This window comes from Onychomys torridus, chromosome 16 (assembly GCF_903995425.1).
Source record: "Onychomys torridus chromosome 16, mOncTor1.1, whole genome shotgun sequence".
Classification (NCBI taxonomy): domain Eukaryota; kingdom Metazoa; phylum Chordata; class Mammalia; order Rodentia; family Cricetidae; genus Onychomys; species Onychomys torridus.
The window spans coordinates 3,699,676-3,718,844 of NC_050458.1; the positions used below are offsets into that span (position 1 = coordinate 3,699,676).

General features: G+C 38.5%; 1 protein-coding gene across 2 annotated transcripts in view; it reads right to left on the reverse strand.

The window, feature by feature from the left end:
- Positions 1-19,169, reverse strand: part of Rnf19a (ring finger protein 19A, RBR E3 ubiquitin protein ligase) — a 43,802-nt gene that overhangs the window by 8,908 nt on the left and 15,725 nt on the right. For both annotated transcript variants that reach the window (XM_036208282.1, XM_036208285.1), the window contains 4 exons: positions 15,652-16,416; positions 8,621-8,829; positions 5,439-5,583; positions 3,029-3,191 (listed from right to left, as the gene is read on the reverse strand). In XM_036208282.1, coding sequence (XP_036064175.1) covers positions 3,029-3,191; positions 5,439-5,583; positions 8,621-8,829; positions 15,652-16,247 — 1,113 coding nt within the window. In that variant the 5' untranslated portion in view covers positions 16,248-16,416. The remainder of the gene's footprint in view (positions 1-3,028; positions 3,192-5,438; positions 5,584-8,620; positions 8,830-15,651; positions 16,417-19,169) is intronic.

The following is a 19,169-nucleotide window of genomic DNA, read 5'->3' on the forward strand; positions in this document are numbered from 1 at the left end:
TGCAGGTGTGACTAACATCAGGCACAACAAACACCTCACAACTTCGACAAAAGCACTGCAGGCTGGCCGGCCTGTAGTCTGCTGCATCCTGCTTTAGTTTCCGAGTACTGGGTCACCGGCTGTTACTTATAAACTTGCAGCCAGTGTGTACTGTCTCTCTTTTCCCCTTCTACTTCTAAGTACCTAAGCAAATAGTTTTGCTTTTGATAAGAATCTTTTTGGTATTCTACATGAAAAATTATTAAAATCCGTTTCTGTCCTGGTTAACTTTTTTGTTAACACAAGCTAAGAGTCATCTGGGAAGAAGGAACTTTAACAGAGAAAATGCCCACACTAAGCCTGGCATGGTGGCACACGCCTTTAATCCCAGCACTCAGGAGGCCGAAGCAGGCAGATGTCTAAGTTTGAGGCCAGCCTGGTCTACAGAGCGAGTTTCAGGATGGAGGAGGGGCTGCACAAAGAAACCCTGCCTGGAAAAATTTTTAAAAAGGGAAGGAAGGAAAAGTAAAGAAAATGTCCACATTAAAGTGACCGGCGGGCATTTCCTTGATTAATGATTGATATAGGAGGGCCCAGTCCACTGTAGGTGGTGCCATCCCTGGGCAGGTGGGTGGTCCTGGGTTGTGTAAGAAAAGAAGGCAATAAACAGCATTCCTCCAAGGAATGTGCTTCAGTTCCTGCTTCCAGGTTCCTGTCCTGACTTCCTTCCATGATCAACAGTGATGAGAAAGCTAAACCAAACAAACCCCTTTTCTTGTCAAGTTTCTTTTCTTTTCTTTTCTTAAGTCAGAGCAACAGTTCTCATACTGGAGATAATCTGTCTTCTTTGTTGTGCTGGGAATCAAACCCAGGCCTTGCACACACTGTGTGAGTGATGCCATGCTGTAGCCGTCACTCACTGAGTTTAGAGGGTTACTTACTTAAGACCCTTTTGAAATAAACAATCAACAGAAATATCTCTGTTCCTCACCAGTCACAGACAAATTTTTGTTTTGTTTTTGTGCTGTCTATGATCTAACACAGAACCTCCTACAAATTAGGTAAGTACTTACCAAGAAGCTATATGCCTCTCTACCAAATTAATTAAAAAATAATGTTTCTTCTTTTGTTCTTTAGACTATATTTTCAGGGCTAAAAGAGATGCTCAGCAGGTAATAGCACATGCCACTGCTCTTGTAAAGGGCCGGGTTCGATTCCCAGCACCTACATGGCAGCTCACAACTGTCTGTGACTCCAGTTCCAGAGCAGGGGTTCTCAACCTTCCTAAATACAGTTAGGCCTTCTTCATGTTGCGGTGACCTCCAACCATAAAATGATTTTCGTTGCTACTTCATAACTGTAATTTTGATACTGTTATGAACTGCAATGTAAATATCTGTGTTTTCTGAAGGTCTTAGGCAACCCCTATGAAGAAAGAATTGTTCGACCATAAAGGGTTCACAGCCCACAAATTGAGAACCGCTATTCTAGGTGACCTAATGCTGTTTTCTGGCCTTTGCAAGCACCAGGTACACATGGTACACAGATATTCATGCAGGCAAACACTCATGTCAATGAAATAAACGCAGCTGTCTATGGAAGAGGATCATTCTTACCCTGAGTTTAGTAGCACAACTCAGAAACAGAATTAGAGGACACAAAGGAGACAGTTGGACTCAGCCTAAGTACTGTCTAATAACAGCGGCCACGTGGCAATAGCACCAGCTTCCTCTCGAGTCGGTGCTTTCTCCAGGTCTGGGTGCCCGACTGGCGAGACTGCAATCTATGATGCTTCATACACTGAGTTCACTCACCTGCCTATCCCTCTTCTAAACCACAGTATTAGGCCGGCAGGACGGCTCAGAGGATTGACAGTGTTCACTGTCAAGCCAGAGCGTGACTGTGGAACAACAGAGTAGAGGTTAAAAACCAATTCCAGCAGCTGTCCTTTGACCTCTACTCAGGTGTCCACACACATACCATAAGCAAATAAATGTAAAACTCATTGTTTCACCACACCGATTAGAAGCTAAAATACCTAGGGTGCTACATTAGGATCAATCAATGCTGGGTGTGGTGAAACACTCCTTCCCTCTGGGAGGCAGAGGCAGGTGAATCTCTGTGAGTTCCAGGCTAGCCAGGACTATATAGTGACTATACAGTGAGACACCCCTGCCTCCCCAAAAAGACTAACACAGGCTTATAAATCACCTGCCATTAAAGTTTGGGCTTTTCAACTATTAATTCCCCTCTGAAAAACTGTTCTCTTTATTCTGTGTTAGGATCATGTAATTTCTTGACATTCAATTAATTTAATTTAGATGGCCACAGGCTTCCAGTACTTCCTAAGTTATCCCATTAACTCTCCCAAAGAAGTGACCTGCTTCGCTAATGATGAGAATGGCAGGGTCAGAAAATGCTGGTGTTTGCATTACCACACAGACTGTTGTAACCTGTAAACTGTACTTCTAAACAGCAGCGTATAATGGAGGTGGAAAGGCTTTGAGCTGAAGAGTAAAGAATTAAAGAATGGGTTTGCTTGAGGGCACGCATTATTCAGCCATGAATTTCTATCTTAAAGATCTTACAGAAATAACTTTAAAAGGATATACCCAAAAGAGAACAATGTCAATTATTCTTCAAAACTTTATACCAAGCATTGAATCTGTAGTGCAGATTGTAACAATTTTAAAGGAAGGTTGCTTTTTATGCACACATATTAGCTTGCCAAACACTGAGAGTTTACTATGTAAAATGGGGACTTTTGTTAGTTTATTTATTTATTTTTGAAATACATGAGCTGGCTTCAAACTTGCTGTATCTGGAAGATGACTTTGAACTCCTGAGTGTTGGAATTACAGGTATGGGACACCACACCCAGTTTGTCAATCAAATCCAGGACTTCCTCCATGACAAAAAGTCTACCAACAGAATTACATCCCCAGTCCAAAATTTTCATAATGAAAAACTAAAACCAACTCCTGTGTTAAAAATAAAGCAAAGCCACTTCAGTTCTAAGAAGCTCCAACCATTTAGAAGAAGTGCTTACCTTGCGGCCCACATACACAGGGATGCCGATGATCATGGCAGGGATGGCAATGCCAGCTATCAGCGCGATCCCGACTGGAGCGCCGACAAGGGTCCCCAGCTGCCACAGGATCTTCTTCTTCCGGCTCCAGGGTTTCTTCCCCCAGAAAGTACAGCCTGATGGACTGAGAGGAAAACTATATAGTGACTGTTCAGAAACAGTACAACAGATAACTACAACACATCAAAGCAACCACTGCAGAAAGGAATGTCTCTCATACTTAACCCCTTTTGTATTTTGGATTCATTTAAAAGCCAAAATACAAAAGATCCAACTTTAAGTTACATGAACAGGATATTGCTAGTTATGATTTAAAATTTATCCATAGTTCTCCATGACCTTCAAAACCTCAGTTTCTGAAGGCTATACTGATATAAAATAAAATGTTTATTTTATCTCCATTTTAGGCACAAATATGTAATTACATCATAAATTCATGTTGGGGCCTAAATGAGAAAATTTATTTATAAGAAAATTAAGAGCTGGATTAATTGTACAGAGTAGCAAATATTAGCACTAAAGTTCAACAATAACAATGTAAAAACAAAGGTCCCTCTATTTCCTATCTTTGACTTGTTATTAATTCTAAGTTATTTAAGTATAACTTGGTGGCTTTTAAACTTATGTAAATAGGAATACAATCCACCTTTTTAAGTAGCTTATAATCCTCAGAAATAAAAATACTTAGGTTAATACTGTGTGGTGGTTTGAAAGAAAATAGCCCCCAAAGGGAAGTGGCATTATTAGGTGTGGCCGTGTTGGAGTAGGTGTGGTCTGGTTGGAGGAAGTGTGTCACTGTGGGGGCGGGCTTTGAGGTCTCTTCTCAAGCTTTACTCAGTGACAGTCAGTTGACTTCCTGTTGCCTACAAGATGTAGCACTCTCAGCTCCAATACCATGTCTGCCTGCAGGTTATCATGCTCCCAATCCTCATGGTAATGGACTGAACCTCTGAGACTGTACGCAAGCCACACCAATTAAATGTTTCCTTTATAAGAGTAGTCATGGTGTCTCTTCACAGCAATAAAACCCTAAGATAGAAATTGGTACCAGAAACTGGGGTATCTCTGTGATAGGCCTGACCGTGTTTTTGTTTGGAGGAATTTGGACTTTGGTACTCTGGGTTATGAAAGAAGTGGAATGCTTTAATTGTTGCTTAATGGGCCATCCTAGTAGGAGTGTTGAAGTGTTAAGATTACTGAAACTGTCAGGGGTGTGGGGCGTCACTCAAGGGGCTTCAGCGAAGTATGTGGCCTAGAGGTCGTTCTTGTGACATTTTGGTGAGGGAAGTGGCTGCCTTTTGCCCTTGTCCGAAGGGTCTATCTGCAGCTAAAGTGAAGAGGTTTTGGATTAATTTCACTGGCAGAAGAAATCTCAAAACAACCTAGTACAACTCTGTTGTGTGGTTTTAGTGGTAATGAAGATTTATAGTGTCAAGGGGCAAGGGGAGCAGGGTAAATTACAAAATGTAAAGTTTGAAAAGAAAAAGAGCATCAGGGAGTGGAATGTAGCTAAATCTATGTTCAAGGAGATAAATGGATTAAGAAATGGAATATAGAGAGTGGTGACCCCAGGGCAAGATCCTACCCAGCTAAGCTTCCAACTTGTGAAGATGAATTAAAAGGAAAGTTTAGAGCTGGGTGTGGTGGCACATGGAGATGCAGAGTTTGAAGTTTGCCCAGCTGGTTTTCAGTGTTGTTTTGGCCCAGGATTTCCTTGCTTTGCTCCCTTTCCTGTGTTTTAGAATAGTAATGTATATCCTGTGTCACTGTATGTTGGAAGTATGTGATCTGCTTTTTTATTTCAATTTTACAGGGGATTACAGTTAAGAGACTGCATGAGTCTCAGAAGAGATTTTGGACTCTGAAACAAGTTTGGGACTGTTATAGACTATGGGGACTTTGGAAGTTGGACTGAAGGTATTTTTGCATTATGAAATGGCTACAAGCCTTTGGGGGTCAGTGGACTATGGTAGTTTGAAAGAAAATGGCTTCCAAAGGGAGGGGCACTATTAGAAGGTGTGGCCTTATTGGAGGAAGTGTGTCACTGTGGGGCGGGGCTTTGAGGTCTCTTTTGCTCAAGCTTCCCTCAGTGTGACAGACAGTCGACTTCCTGTTGCCTGCCAGATGTAGCGCTCTCAGCTCCAGCAGCACGTCTGCCTGCAGGCCGTCATGCTCCTCATCCTGAGGATAACAGAAACCGCTGAAACTCTAAGGGAGCCACCCCAATTACATGTTTTCTTTATAAGAGTTGCCGTGGTCATGGCGTCTCTTCACAGCAATAAAAACCCAACTACGACATACTGTTTTCAAAACAAAAACTCTGATCTACGATGTAAAGTCTATTCATCAAGAGCTCTCTCCATAAGCTTACCTTAGATAATGTAAATCAGATATTTCTTTCATACACAGCCAACAGAACTCACAGCCACAGACAGCACATGTCATGTGATTGCAGCTCCCATCGTTCATCTTTATTATGTAAGCAGCACATCGTGGGCATGGCTTTATATCGTCAGCTGTGAGGAACACAGACAAGAAAATTTAAAGTTTGTAGAAATGGTTTCCAGATTAGCAGCTGTAACACTGCCCAAACAAATCTCTGCAATTACATTCATTAAATGACAATTTTAGCCTGCTGCTTTTAGTATAGAAAACAATTTTTTCTTTCCTTTTAGGAAATATACTTTGTACTAAATTTTCAGGTTGTAACCATTTTCAAACATGGTAGCAAAGCAATAAGAACCAAGAATAATAACAGAGGAATTCAGACTCCTGTATGCTGCCCTTTAGTGAAGAGGCACCACTGGGGGTGATGATGTCATAGTCACCTAAGGCACTGTACACAAACACTCCCTTTTCTATTATAATAACATCAACTAAGAACACTATAGATCATAGAGAATAGCTTTACAATAGATGCAACCGTTCTTATCCTCATGACTGCTAATAAGCAGTCTCCATCTTTTCTGTTCATTTATTCCAAAGTTGTTGGTGCAACTGCATGTATACTAATGTGCTACAAAATGCACAACAATGCCAAGTTAAAAATATCGTGGTAGATAACCTTAGGTATCAACCAAGAATAAGAGTTATTCCACCATTTTGAATTCTAGCTGCTCTTTAAATAACAGCCTACAGCTATCGAACTGTTACTATGAGCCAGTTATATTGTCTGTCTATATGTAATTTTTTAGAAAATGTATTTATAATGCTAACCACTGAGTTTAACTATGTTATCATTTAATAAACATTCAGCTAATATTCTATTTTCACTTTTGCAAGTTTTATGCTCAGTTTTTAACTGCTTTATCAACGAATTCAAGTTTCCTTAGTGTTTTTTGAAAGGCTAGAGTTGTGTATAACTAATGTAAGGCTCACATTAAGTGTTTAACAATTCAAGCTATTCTGAGTAAACCAACAGCTCTAAGCAGTCAAGACAAAGAGAAATGATTATTTCTAGAATATAAAACGTAAAAGTATTTATAAATTATGATTTAAATGACCCAAAGACTATTAACATTTGCATTACAAATTTTAAACATAGGGTAGAGAAGAAAAAGGCTAGCCTTTATACCTAAAACTTTTTGATGTGTACATCAAAAAGAAATACTAATCCTATCTGCTTAAGAAGCAGCAAACATAAAATTGTAAACTTAGTAAAATATTATGAAATGATTTTTAGATTTTTTTGAGGGTGGGGGCAACTCAATTGCACAGTTCTAGAGTGTGAACTAGGTAATAATGCATGTCACAACATCAGAAAGCTGCAAACCAAAATCCCTGATTTACATGGCACGATATCATTAGTTTTATTTAGCTACAAAAGAACTTTTGGATATCTTAAAAGATAACCAATTGGAAGTCAAACTGATACTACCTTTGCAGAATTTGCTAGTTATGCCAGCAAGGCATTCCAGTATAACATACACTCACTCTCCCATGGTGACTACTTGGAGGAAGCTCAATATCTGTTTAGATAACTAAGTTGTAATGCTCATTTAAAAAGTAACAAAAGCCACTTCAATGTTCTTTTTGATTTAATGCTGGTTCACACAAGCTCAAATCTCTAGCAGATTTCTGTGGTGTTTCCATATCTAACATTATAAGAACATGTATGAAGCAAAAGTATTGCAACCCTACAGACATAAGCATTGTACTGTCTTCATTTTTAAGATGAGAGAAGCGCCTTGCTCAGGTCACACAGAGGAGAGTCTGGACCTTAAATTCAGTCCAGATTCTGGATTCCAAATCTGGTTCTGGAGTACTTTCTATTACTCTACATGCCTGTGCGCCCTGTGACCAAAAATACCTCCTCCACTCTTCAAGGGAACATCCAATGGCTACTGCTAACTTTTCAGGAACAGGTTCTCGCTAAAAAAGATCCTTCTGGATCCTTAACTGAATTATCACAATTACTGCTAATATCTTTGCATTCTCCCCAAATCTTCAGGAGAGGAAATAGAAACAAGCCATTAAGCAAATAGGAATGAAAACCCAAGTATATTATATAAATTATTAAATCCATATTAAAGCTTTAAAGACTTTTTCTCCAGCAGGATAAAGTACATGACAGTCTCACTTTTTTTTACACCGATTTCTATATTTTTGAATTTTTTCCGTTGTAATTACATAGACAAAATGTTTTCTAGGGATTAAAATTCCAATGAACAAAGAAAATTCTGTTAATAGGAAATAGTGACTTTTTTTTTTGACCATTCAAAGAACATTAAGAAATCTGAGATTTTTTTTAAAAAATTTAATTTTTTTATTTTGAGATTTATGAGATGTATGCTTTACAAACAGATCCCTAGGTAATTTTTAATTTCCTTCCCAAAGACACACTGAAGTTCTGTGTGTCTTCCCAAGTAAAGTATGATTTCTATGCCCTTACTCCTAGACTGAATATATCTGAAATATTTTAAATTTCACAAAATACTTAAAAGATTAAACTCTTGTGAAATAATTGTAAATTGTTCCACTCCAAATTACTATTTTATTAAATGTGTTTACAAGTTTTGTGTACCATGCATTTATAAGTAATAGGTGCAGACTATGTCCAGTGGTCTTGTACACAAAGAGTCAGGCAGCTTTCTTTTTCTGCTGTCACTGACAATAAAATCTTTCCAATCTCAGAACCACTTTCTGGATTTATTAAACAAAAACACATCAAGAATAAGATTTCTAGGACAGAAACACACGTAAAACATAAAACACATTTTAACAGGAAAGGGAAAATAGGGTAATTAATGGTAACTGAATATTCTTACATTGAAATCACCAATCAATCTGTATGTGACTTTTTGAAAATCAGACAGGGACTGACTGGGCAGAGAAAAATAAGATACCTGTCTCAGACCACCAAAGGTGAGGACCAATACACTACGTTATCCTCTGATCTTCACTCATTTTCCCACCTACACACACACACACACACACACACACACGCACACACACACGAGCACACACACACAGCACACGCACGCACGCACACACACGTGCACACACACGCACACACACACGCACGCACACTATAAATAAAAACAGACACACTACCTGCTGCTCCAGACTCCTGGCTGTAACTAATGGATGAAGAACGTATTGTTCTCAAGCGTAAACTCTGGGCTCTCTCCTGCCGAGCAGCATCACAGGTCTGGTTTGGATGCCAGATCTGTTTACAGTGGTAGCAAAACTCTGTCCCACAGCCTTCTCGCCCACAGGTTAATTTGGGACAGCTGGCACATCCAAATGCTATCACGGCATATCTTGAAAGAATAAGGAAAATGATTTAAAATGTGACACAAAACAAGATCAATTCAGTAAAACTTTAAGAAACATCCAATTAAAATGCTACTCAGAAAACACTTTTCAAATACACATTAATAAAATATCATAAACCCTAACACAATCTCACTAACATGAAAATAAGAGAAAAATGACAGTTCATAAATGAAAGTAACATAAATACCTTTAAAAAATTCTAAATTCTTTACTTTCAAATTTTACCCAGGTGTGGGAGTGCATGTCTTTAATTTCAGCACTCTGAGGCAGAAGCAGGTGGATCTCTGTGAATTCAAGGCCAGCCTGGTCTACAGAGTGAGTTCCAAGACAGCCAGAGCCACATAGCGAGACCCTATCTCAGACAAAACAACAACAAAAAACAATGTCATATAATAATTTAATAAAAATACTTTATTTGAACTAAAATAGGGTGTTTGGAGTCAAATAAAAGATGAAGAGTACAATTATGATTAGCTTTAATGTCTATTCTCCAAGTAAATATTTTCGATACTTTCAATTTTAACTTAAATTTGGGTACTGTTAGACATCTGTCCCAGGGAAATTCAATTTTCTTCACATCAACTTTCATAGCAAATGTATATAGCCCCAACTGGAAAAAGCCCAGCTGTCCATCAACAAGCAAATGGTTAAACTGTGGGGCATACATGCACCACAGAATACTAATCAGTTAGACTGTGGGGCATACATGCACACCACAGAACACTAGTCAGTTAGACTGTGGGGCGTACATGCACACCACAGAACACTAGTCAGTTAGAATGTGGGGCATACATGCACACCACAGAACACTAGTCAGTTAGACTGTGGGGCGTACATGCACACCACAGAACACTAGTCAGTTAGACTGTGGGGCATACATGCACACCACAGAACACTAGTCAGTTAGAATGTGGGGCGTACATGCACGCCACAGAACACTAGTCAGTTAGACTGTGGGGAGTACATGCACGCCACAGAACACTAGTCAGTTAGAATGTGGGGCGTACATGCACCACAGAACACTAGTCAGTTAGACTGTGGGGCGTACATGCACACCACAGAACACTAGTCAGTTAGACTGTGGGGCATACATGCACACCACAGAACACTAGTCAGTTAGACTGTGGGGCGTACATGCACCACAGAACACTAGTCAGTTAGACTGTGGGGCGTACATGCACGCCACAGAACACTAGTCAGTTAGACTGTGGGGCGTACATGCACCACAGAACACTAGTCAGTTAGAATGTGGGGCGTACATGCACGCCACAGAACACTAGTCAGTCAGAATGTGGGGCGTACATGCACGCCACAGAACACTAGTCAGTTAGAATGTGGGGCGTACATGCACACCACAGAACACTAGTCAGTTAGACTGTGGGGCGTACATGCACACCACAGAACACTAGTCAGTTAGACTGTGGGGCATACATGCACACCACAGAACACTAGTCAGTTAGACTGTGGGGCGTACATGCACCACAGAACACTAGTCAGTTAGACTGTGGGGCATACATGCACCACAGAATATTACTCAGTCAAATGAATGACTGACACAAATAACAAGACAAAAAAATCTCTGAGGAATTACACCGAGCTAAAGAAAAGCCAGTTTTAAAATGTTACAAGCTACATGCTCATATATGTGACACTTGAAATGACATGGTTTCAGAGATGGAAACAAGATTAACGACTGCCAGGGTTAAGGAAGAAGCGGGGTGGAAGTAGACACCGCTAGAAATGACATGAAGGATTATGGCCCTTAAAAAGTGGTTTTGTGTTTTTATTTTAAATTTGAGACAGGGTCTTGCTAAACTGCTGCGTCTGAACTTGCTATTAGTCAGGCAGGCCTTGAACTTGTGATCCTGCCTCAGCCTCTGACGTTAGCTGTGAATGTGGCTGTAACTGGCAACACTGTGATATCCTTGTCTGTGATGGAGGCACACAAACCTACACCTGATAAAAATCCCATATAATTAAATCCACCCCACACAAATTAGCTAGTACAAGTAAAAAGAGAAATCTGAGTTAAACCAACTAAAACCAACAGCCTGTGTGTGGTGATTTGAATGATTCATACTCCCCAACCCTCAGAGTCTAAGGCTTTTGAGTATTTACTCCCCAGTTTGCTGTGTTGTTTGTAGGATTGGGGTGTGTGGTCTTGCTGGAGGAAGCACGTCACTAGGGGTGGGCTTTAAGGTTTCTAAAGTCATGTGCCATTCCCATTTTGTTCTCTCTGCTTACTGCTCGCAACCTGAGATGCCAGCTCTCATCTGTTCCTTCCACCATGACTGCCTACTGCCATGCTTCCCACGATGGTGGTGATGGTCTCATCCCTGGGCATGAAGTTTTACCATGGCAACAGAAAGCAACTAATACACTGTATCAATGCCAATGTCCTTATATAGCAGAAGTGACAATCATGTGATAATGTTCTACATCTTTGTAAAATGGGAATGGGGGAGGAGGACAAACTGTGACTCATACATAAGGGTAGCTCTATTCCTGTAAGTGTATATACATACAATCATACAAATGATGTCAAAGATCTTTTGAGCTCTCTTTGAAAGCAGTATCAAATAAATCTGTCTATATTTAAGTTTTTTGGGATTTTTGTGTTTGTTTATTTTTACATATCAAATGTTTCCCGGAAACTTAGGAGAGTTTTGGTGTTCTTGTTATTGGCAACAAAATTTAATAATCATAGCTAAGATTGTATTAAATTTCAAGACCATTTGCATTAATTATGCAGGATTTTAAATAGACGAGCATTCCTCCCCTTTTGACTTATTCTTAAGCATCCCATTCTTCAAATTTAAACTTTGCACCTTAAATTCTATTTTACTTCTGGGAGAATTTACATTAAAATAGTACAGAATTAATGGCAATTTAAGTCAAAACAGTAATTTAGCAGAATTTCACTTCCCTAGATTTTAAGAAGACCAATGAAGGGCTGGAGAGATGGCTCAGCATTTAAGAGCACTTGCTGCTCTTCCAGAGGACCTAAGTTAGAGTCCTAGCACACACATGGTGGTTTACAACTGTCTCCAGACACAAGGGATCTGATGTCCTCTTCTGGCCTCCATGGGCACTGCATACATGTGGTACACAGACTTTACATGTAGGCAAAACACCCATACATATAAAAAATAATACTTATTAAAACATCTTTTTTAAAGGATGGCTAATTTATTGCAGTCCCAGGGTTGGGGGAAATAATCTACATTTTATTTTCAACTTTAAAGTATATGATTTAAAGTCAAGTATTTATATAAAAATAGTAATTTCAGCTGGGTGATGGCAGTGCACACCTTTAATCCCAGCACTCGGGAGGCAGAGGCAGGCAGATCTCTGTGAGTTGGAGGCCAGCCTGAACTACAGAGTGAGATCCAGGACAGGATACAAAGCCACATGGAGAAACCTTGTCTTGAAAAAGAAAAAAGAAAAAATGGTAATTTCAGTGAAAAGGAGAAAGACATTTTATTCTAAGCCTCTTCCATATCTTATCTTCTACTGAAGGAATGAAGAGGCTAGAAGAGGAGCAAAATGGGAGATCAGAGGAAGTTCAAAGGCTAATGCTAAGATAAGTTGGTTTTTATGTTTGTCTGTTTTAAAATGGCAGCAACTGGAGATGCGGCTCAATGATTAAGAGTGCTGGCTGCTCTTGCAGAGGACCCACATTTGATTCCCAGCACCCATCTACATGATGCTCAAACCATGCGTACAAATTTTATGTTAGTGGGTAGTTTTCTAGACAATGCCAATATAACACCTGTAACATTACCAGCTACATTTAATTATGCTCTTAATCTCTAGAGAGCCAACACAAACAATAATGTAAAAATAAAGGGGCTCTAACTAGTTTTCTGTCCTTTGTAGTTAAGACTACTGATAGTCATCAACACCAACTTACTGTACAGCCAAATTAATGAGGGATAATTCTTCACTACATTTATATAACCACCATAAATTTGCTTTTAAGAATATAATTTATTGAATTAGGTGTTCCTATTTTGTTTCTCTTGGTGTTAATCTCTCTATTGTAAGGTGTATTCGATTTTAATAATGTGGCAAGTGAGTAAATTATCCATGTGTATTTTCTTATTTTACTTTTATAACTACCTCTGTAGCCTCTCTGATTCCATTTAATGTGTTCTGTGTGATGACAAGATAATACAGACTATTCATCAACCAGAAGTTGTGGGCCCTTAGAGTTACTGTCTCAGTTGATGCTGGCCACAGTTTCTGACACTGCATTAAATAACTCGTGTCCTGGGCTTCTTATGAAAAATACTCTGAAAACCACATTCTTCTTCCACATGATATATACAACAGAAATCATTTCTCAGTGTTTAAAGTGTTTTATGGGAGCATTAGATATAATGATTCTTAAAACGATAAGGTAAAATGTTTTGTCCAACTCAAAATCTAATTTGAGGAGAAAGATTTTCACTCTTGCACTAGTGAAATTACTGTGCAAGTGGTCCAAATGCTCGAGTGATACAATCGCATCTAAGCTGTTTAAATAGGATATACTCTCTCACTCAAACTATTTGAAACCATTGCTCATTAATCATATTTTCGAGACAGAGTGTAACTTACCACAGATCCCGGAGTTTGGTTCTGCCATTACCCCTGGAAACTCAGCTAGCTGTGGCCTAGTTTAGAGTTACCTTCTTTTTACATACACACAGACATACCTACTAACTTATTTTTGAGAAAGGGTCTTATGCAGCCCTGGCTAACTTTAAACCTACTATGTGGCTGAGGATGATTCTGAACTTGATTGTCCTGCTTCCATTTCCCCAGTGCTAAAACTGTAAGTATGCACCAACATCCTCAGTTTATATGGTGCTGGGGATCAGACCCTGGACCTCACACTTGATAGGCACGTACTTTACCCACTGAACTATACCCATAAGCTCTTATATAGTATCATTAATGTATGCTTTTGTTATAACAGAAACTCTTTAGCATCGGGAAGCATAATTCAACTCTGACACTAGACTGTATCTGAGACTTACACAACTAATGAATTCATAAAGTATTAAGTAAGTTTTTTAATGCTTTATATTACACAGTAATCCTTGGTAGACAGTTGTGTGTTCACTGATTTACCCAGATGGGAAATACTTAACTTTTTCCATTTAAAATTAGGGAATATAGACTAGAAGCAATCTGAAATTTTACTCAACAAATTCTTAAAAACTAGTTTGATTCAGGCAATAAATTCTGAAACTATAATTTAATAAACTCTGTAGCATGAATCTTAGAAGGTCTTATTAATAAAATCAAACCTGAAGTCAGGTATTGGGGTGAATGCTGGAAGATCAGAGAAGCAGAATAAGCCACAGCTTCCTGACCTCACCAATTCCTCAGCTGATCCTGTTTTCTCAGATTGGAAGCCTCTGAGTACTCATCCAAATGAATCTCAGCCAAACTGCTGCTCAAAAGCCTAATAAGCTTAACCAGCCTAGTTCCTGGTTTTCATGCCTTATATACCTTTCTGCTTTCTGCCATTACTTCCTGGGATTAAAGGCATGAGTCACCATGCCTGGCTGTTTCCAGTGTGGCTTTGAACTCACAGAGTTTGGATAGATCTCTACTTCCCAAGTGATAGGATTAAAGGTGTGAGTGCCACCATTTTCTGGCTTCTATGTCTATCTAGTGGCTGTTCTGTCCTCTGACCCCAGATAAGTTTATTAGGATGCACAATATATTGGGGGACACAATATATCACCACAAAACTCACATCCTAGTTTTTCCTGGATCTATATATAATCAAATAATATAGAAATTCAGGGTTTTCAAAAGCTCAACTTATATAATGTATGGGATTATCAATGGTATGTTACATTTTACTATTCATGGATTTTGTATCTTTTTAGTAGACTTATTATGTCTTTTTTGTGGTGTGTGTAGTGTATGCACACAAAAATATGTTTGGAGGCACATGCACAAGAGGCCAGAGGCTGATAGTGGCTGTCTTCCTTCAATCATTCCCCACTCACTTCAGCTAAGCTAGCTGGTCACTGAGCTTCAGGAACCCACCTGTCTCTGCCTGGCCCCTAGCACTGAGGCTACAGATACGTCCACCAAGCCCAGCTTTTTTACATGGATTCTGGGGATCCAGATTCAGGTCCCCCATGTTTGCAAAGCAGTCATTTTACCAACTGAGCTATCTCCCTTTTGTGGCTTTTACTATAAAGGGCATATAACTAACTTTAAGGGCAAATATCTGGTTTTTCTTGGTTCTGACAACCACACAACATGGCTGCAGTTACATAATAATCTAATACATATGCAAAATAATTTTATTTTAAATGTGGAGGAAATGACATTTGTCATTTAGAGCTTGAGGTAATGAATTGTAGAATTCCTGTGTAGCAATTCTTGAGACCTGAAAATGTTCACATATGAACACAAACACACTTATCTGTGGTATAAATGCCTTTCAAAAGCATCATTTATTTATGACAACAAATAACCCTAACACTGAGCATTCTGTTATCCCCAAATAAAACTTTTCATGGGTGAGGACATTCAAATTTGCTTATAACTTAATCCTGTTCCCCACCATCTCACTAGTAGTCTTCACAAAATGCATGTAAAAATATAAATGCATGAGACAATATAAAAACAAGTTAGGATTTCTGAATTTCAATACTTAGTCTGGTATATACCCAAAATGTTTTGTTCTTGAATAAGCTATTTAGAGTGTTAAGACTGTTTTTTAGACTACAAGAAAATTCTTATCTTATCCCTAGAGAAAAACAAACTAAGAAAAGCCAAATGTATGTTCTCACCCACAGTCTGGAGCTGGACACCACCTACAGTCAGGATCTGCAACAAGCCATCGTCGAAGCATAAATTCTTCATATTTTTCCATTAAGATATCATCACTTAATATCAAGCGAATGTCATGGGGATTAAACCGTTCGGTACATTCTGGACAACTGATATTAACTCTACTTTCAGAGATTTCTATCCTTAGGTATTGTCGTAAGCAATCCACACAAGATCTATGGTGACATGTCATTATATCAGGAAATCTGTCTTTAGAATGCCGCAATAGGCACAAAGGACATTCTATGAAGTCTCCAATTTGTTTGCTGATAGAAGTTAATCCATTGTCAGAAGAGGTATTTGTAGAGAAAATGGAGTTCTTATCCGTACACATTTCAGAATGTATACTTTCAATACTTGCAATTCCATCAACCCCGCCATTGAGCTCCCTTGATTTACGCCTGTTATCCTTTTTCCTCCGAAAGAGAGAGCCTATTGAAATTCTTCTCTTTTTGGGTGCCTTTTTGACAGAAGGCAAGCTCACAGATGAGGCAGAAGACTGAAGATCTCTATCTGAACCCATTTGCCGATGTAAACTCATGTCTAAAATGCTCATTAGAAATGAGTTGGGGGTCAGTGTTCATACGCAGCCCTTCATTATACTTAAAAATAAAATTTAATTTTTGTTCTTGTATTCAGATTAAGTCATGATGCAAAAAATCCTATTGACTCCTTCAGAGAATCTCGAAAAAGTTCAATTAGAGAAGACTGCTGTCACAGATGTCCTAAAAAACAAGAAACAAAAAATTTAACTGTATTTTTATATGTATATGTTTTTATAATCTTACAGGTTCTCTGTGAAATTTTTAACAAGTACGTTCTATAACCATTAGCATAAAAATTAAAGTCATTAGTCTACAGGAAAATGTACAATGAATACTGAAATAGCAAAGACATTCTTAAATCCTAATATAAGGTTTTTTACATTTGAACTGAAACAATTGTTACAAAAGTCTTAGACAAATCTTGATGCTATCATTGATTTAAAAGATTACTCACTCCCTTTAATTTGTTTTTAATTAGGAATAAAATGCACATGAAAACAAAAAAATTAGGAATGGCTTATATAATCTTGAAGAAAAACATTCTAGGTAGAGGGTCTCTTACATTCTAGAAACAATCACTTCCTATAATTTCACAATTATGGTAATGTGCATGTTATTAGGATGGTGTCAGACCAACTCAATAGAATAAAGACGGTCTTTTAAAAATCTCACATATTAGCTGTGTGGTGGTGGTGCACACCTTTAATCTCAGCACTCGGGAGGCAGAGGCAGAGGCAGAGGCAGAGGCAGAGGCAGAGGCAGAGCTCTGTGAGTTCAAGGCCAGCCTGGTCTACAGAGTGAGTTCCAGGGGAGCCAGGGCTACACAGAGAAACCCTGTCTTGAAAAACCAATAAATAAGTAAATAAATAATGTTTGAGTATTCAACTGGGCACTTAAATGAACAAACTATAATCTAAATGTAAGCTATAGAAAGATTCAAACAGTGCTGAGAAATGACAATCGCAAAATAGTATCTATGGTATGAGACCATTTGTAGAACAGGGACACAACTTTTGGTGTTCTTTTGATATTTAAAATGTTCCTTAGTGATTTGCCTGCACACTTCACTTAACAACCACTAATACTAAAGACACTTTTGCTGTGGAATAATCATGTACACTGTGAAAATGTGCTGCTCTCATTGTTAATAAAAAGCTACTGGCCAGTAACAGGGAGGAAGTATAGGCAGGACAACCAAACTAAGGCTGCTGGGATAAAGAAGGGTGGAGTCAGGGTGACACCAGCAGATACAGAGGAAGCAGGACTGTAGAAAATGAGGTAACACAACTTGAGCCACGTGGCAGAGGGTAGATAAGAATTATGGGTTAATTTAAATGTAAGAGCTAGTTAACAAGCCTGAGCTATTGGCCAAGCATTTACAATTAATATAAGCCTCAGTGTGTTTATTTGGGAGCTGCTGGCAGGACGGAAACTTCTGCCAACAAACTCTGTTAAACATACTCACCTAAAAACAAATTCCTATAGGTTGCCTTCTGCCCTCACAAGGGAAACCACATTCTCTGTTTCTCACATTCTCTGTTTCTCATTATGCTAGGGAGGCAATAAGACTATTTTTATTTTAAAAAAAAATTATTTAGTTTTGTGGCTTTTGTTTGCATGTTTGTTTTTTGAGACATGGTTTCTCTGTGTAGCTCCACCTGTCCCGGAACTTGAGTTCTGTAGACCTGTGTAGCTCCACCTGTCCTGGCCTTGATCTAACTCAGGAGTACTGGGATTAAAGGTGTGTACCATCACCATCTAACTAGCTTTTTTGAGAAAAAGATCTCACCACATAGCCCAAGCTGTCCTGGAACCCACTATATAGACCAGGCTGGCCTCAAACACTTGGCCTCCCAAGTGCTAGGATTAAAAGTGCATGCTACCATATATATATATATATATATATATATATATATATATATATTTTTTTTTTTTTTTTTAATTAGGTGCGTGTTTATGTAGCTGTGTGTAGGGGTATATGCATGCTGGGAACTTAAGTATTCTAGAAGGGCAGTAAGTACTCTTAATTGCTAAGATACCTCTCCAGTCCCAACACTTTTTTCAAAATCCACACAATTTAATGACCATCCTTTGGAGAAATGGTCCAAGGGAATTATCCATAAACATGTGACTAAAGAGAATTGGGAATGCCTCAGTAAACAAGAACTTTGGTGAAATCTCACAGTAGAAATCTTGCCCTCCATGTACTAAACACTGAGATTATTACTGTTAACAGATAGATACACATACTTCCAATCTGTAATTTAGTAATCTAAAGAAACATTATCCATATACCAGTTGTAATTATAAGCCTTTACTCATAAAATTTACCTGTTACTTTGTCTTAAAAATATCTCATTTTTCACAAAACATAGAGGGGTATCATTGAGAAATTATAGCGAATGACAGCCTAATACAGAATTCAGAATTCACCTTTATATATATTTTAAAAAGGAACCATCTTGCAAGCCATATTAAGATTAAGGAGAGATCTATGTAACAGCAAATTCAGAAGATATAGTCAATGCTTCATCTTACCACCCCAGAAGTAGGGACACAAGCAGCTCACTTTTCTCTCCTGAATGATTTGCAATTAACAAATTTTAGCTAAAAACATTTTTCATTATTCTCATTTTATAAATGGAAAAACAGAAATTCAGAAACTATCAGACTGTGGCTTCATTATCAGCATTATCAGACCTCCTAGACATGCATATGTGTGTGTATATAGACACATACACACATATAAAAAATATATATATCCAATTACTTCATAGTCTACAAATACGGTCCACTGGATTTATATATACTATATAAGATCCTAGGTATTGCCAAGCATGGTGGCATACACCAAGCCTTTAATCCTAGTACTCAGGTGGATCTCCATGAGTCTAGTCTACATAGTAAGTTCCAGGGCAGCCAGAGATACATAG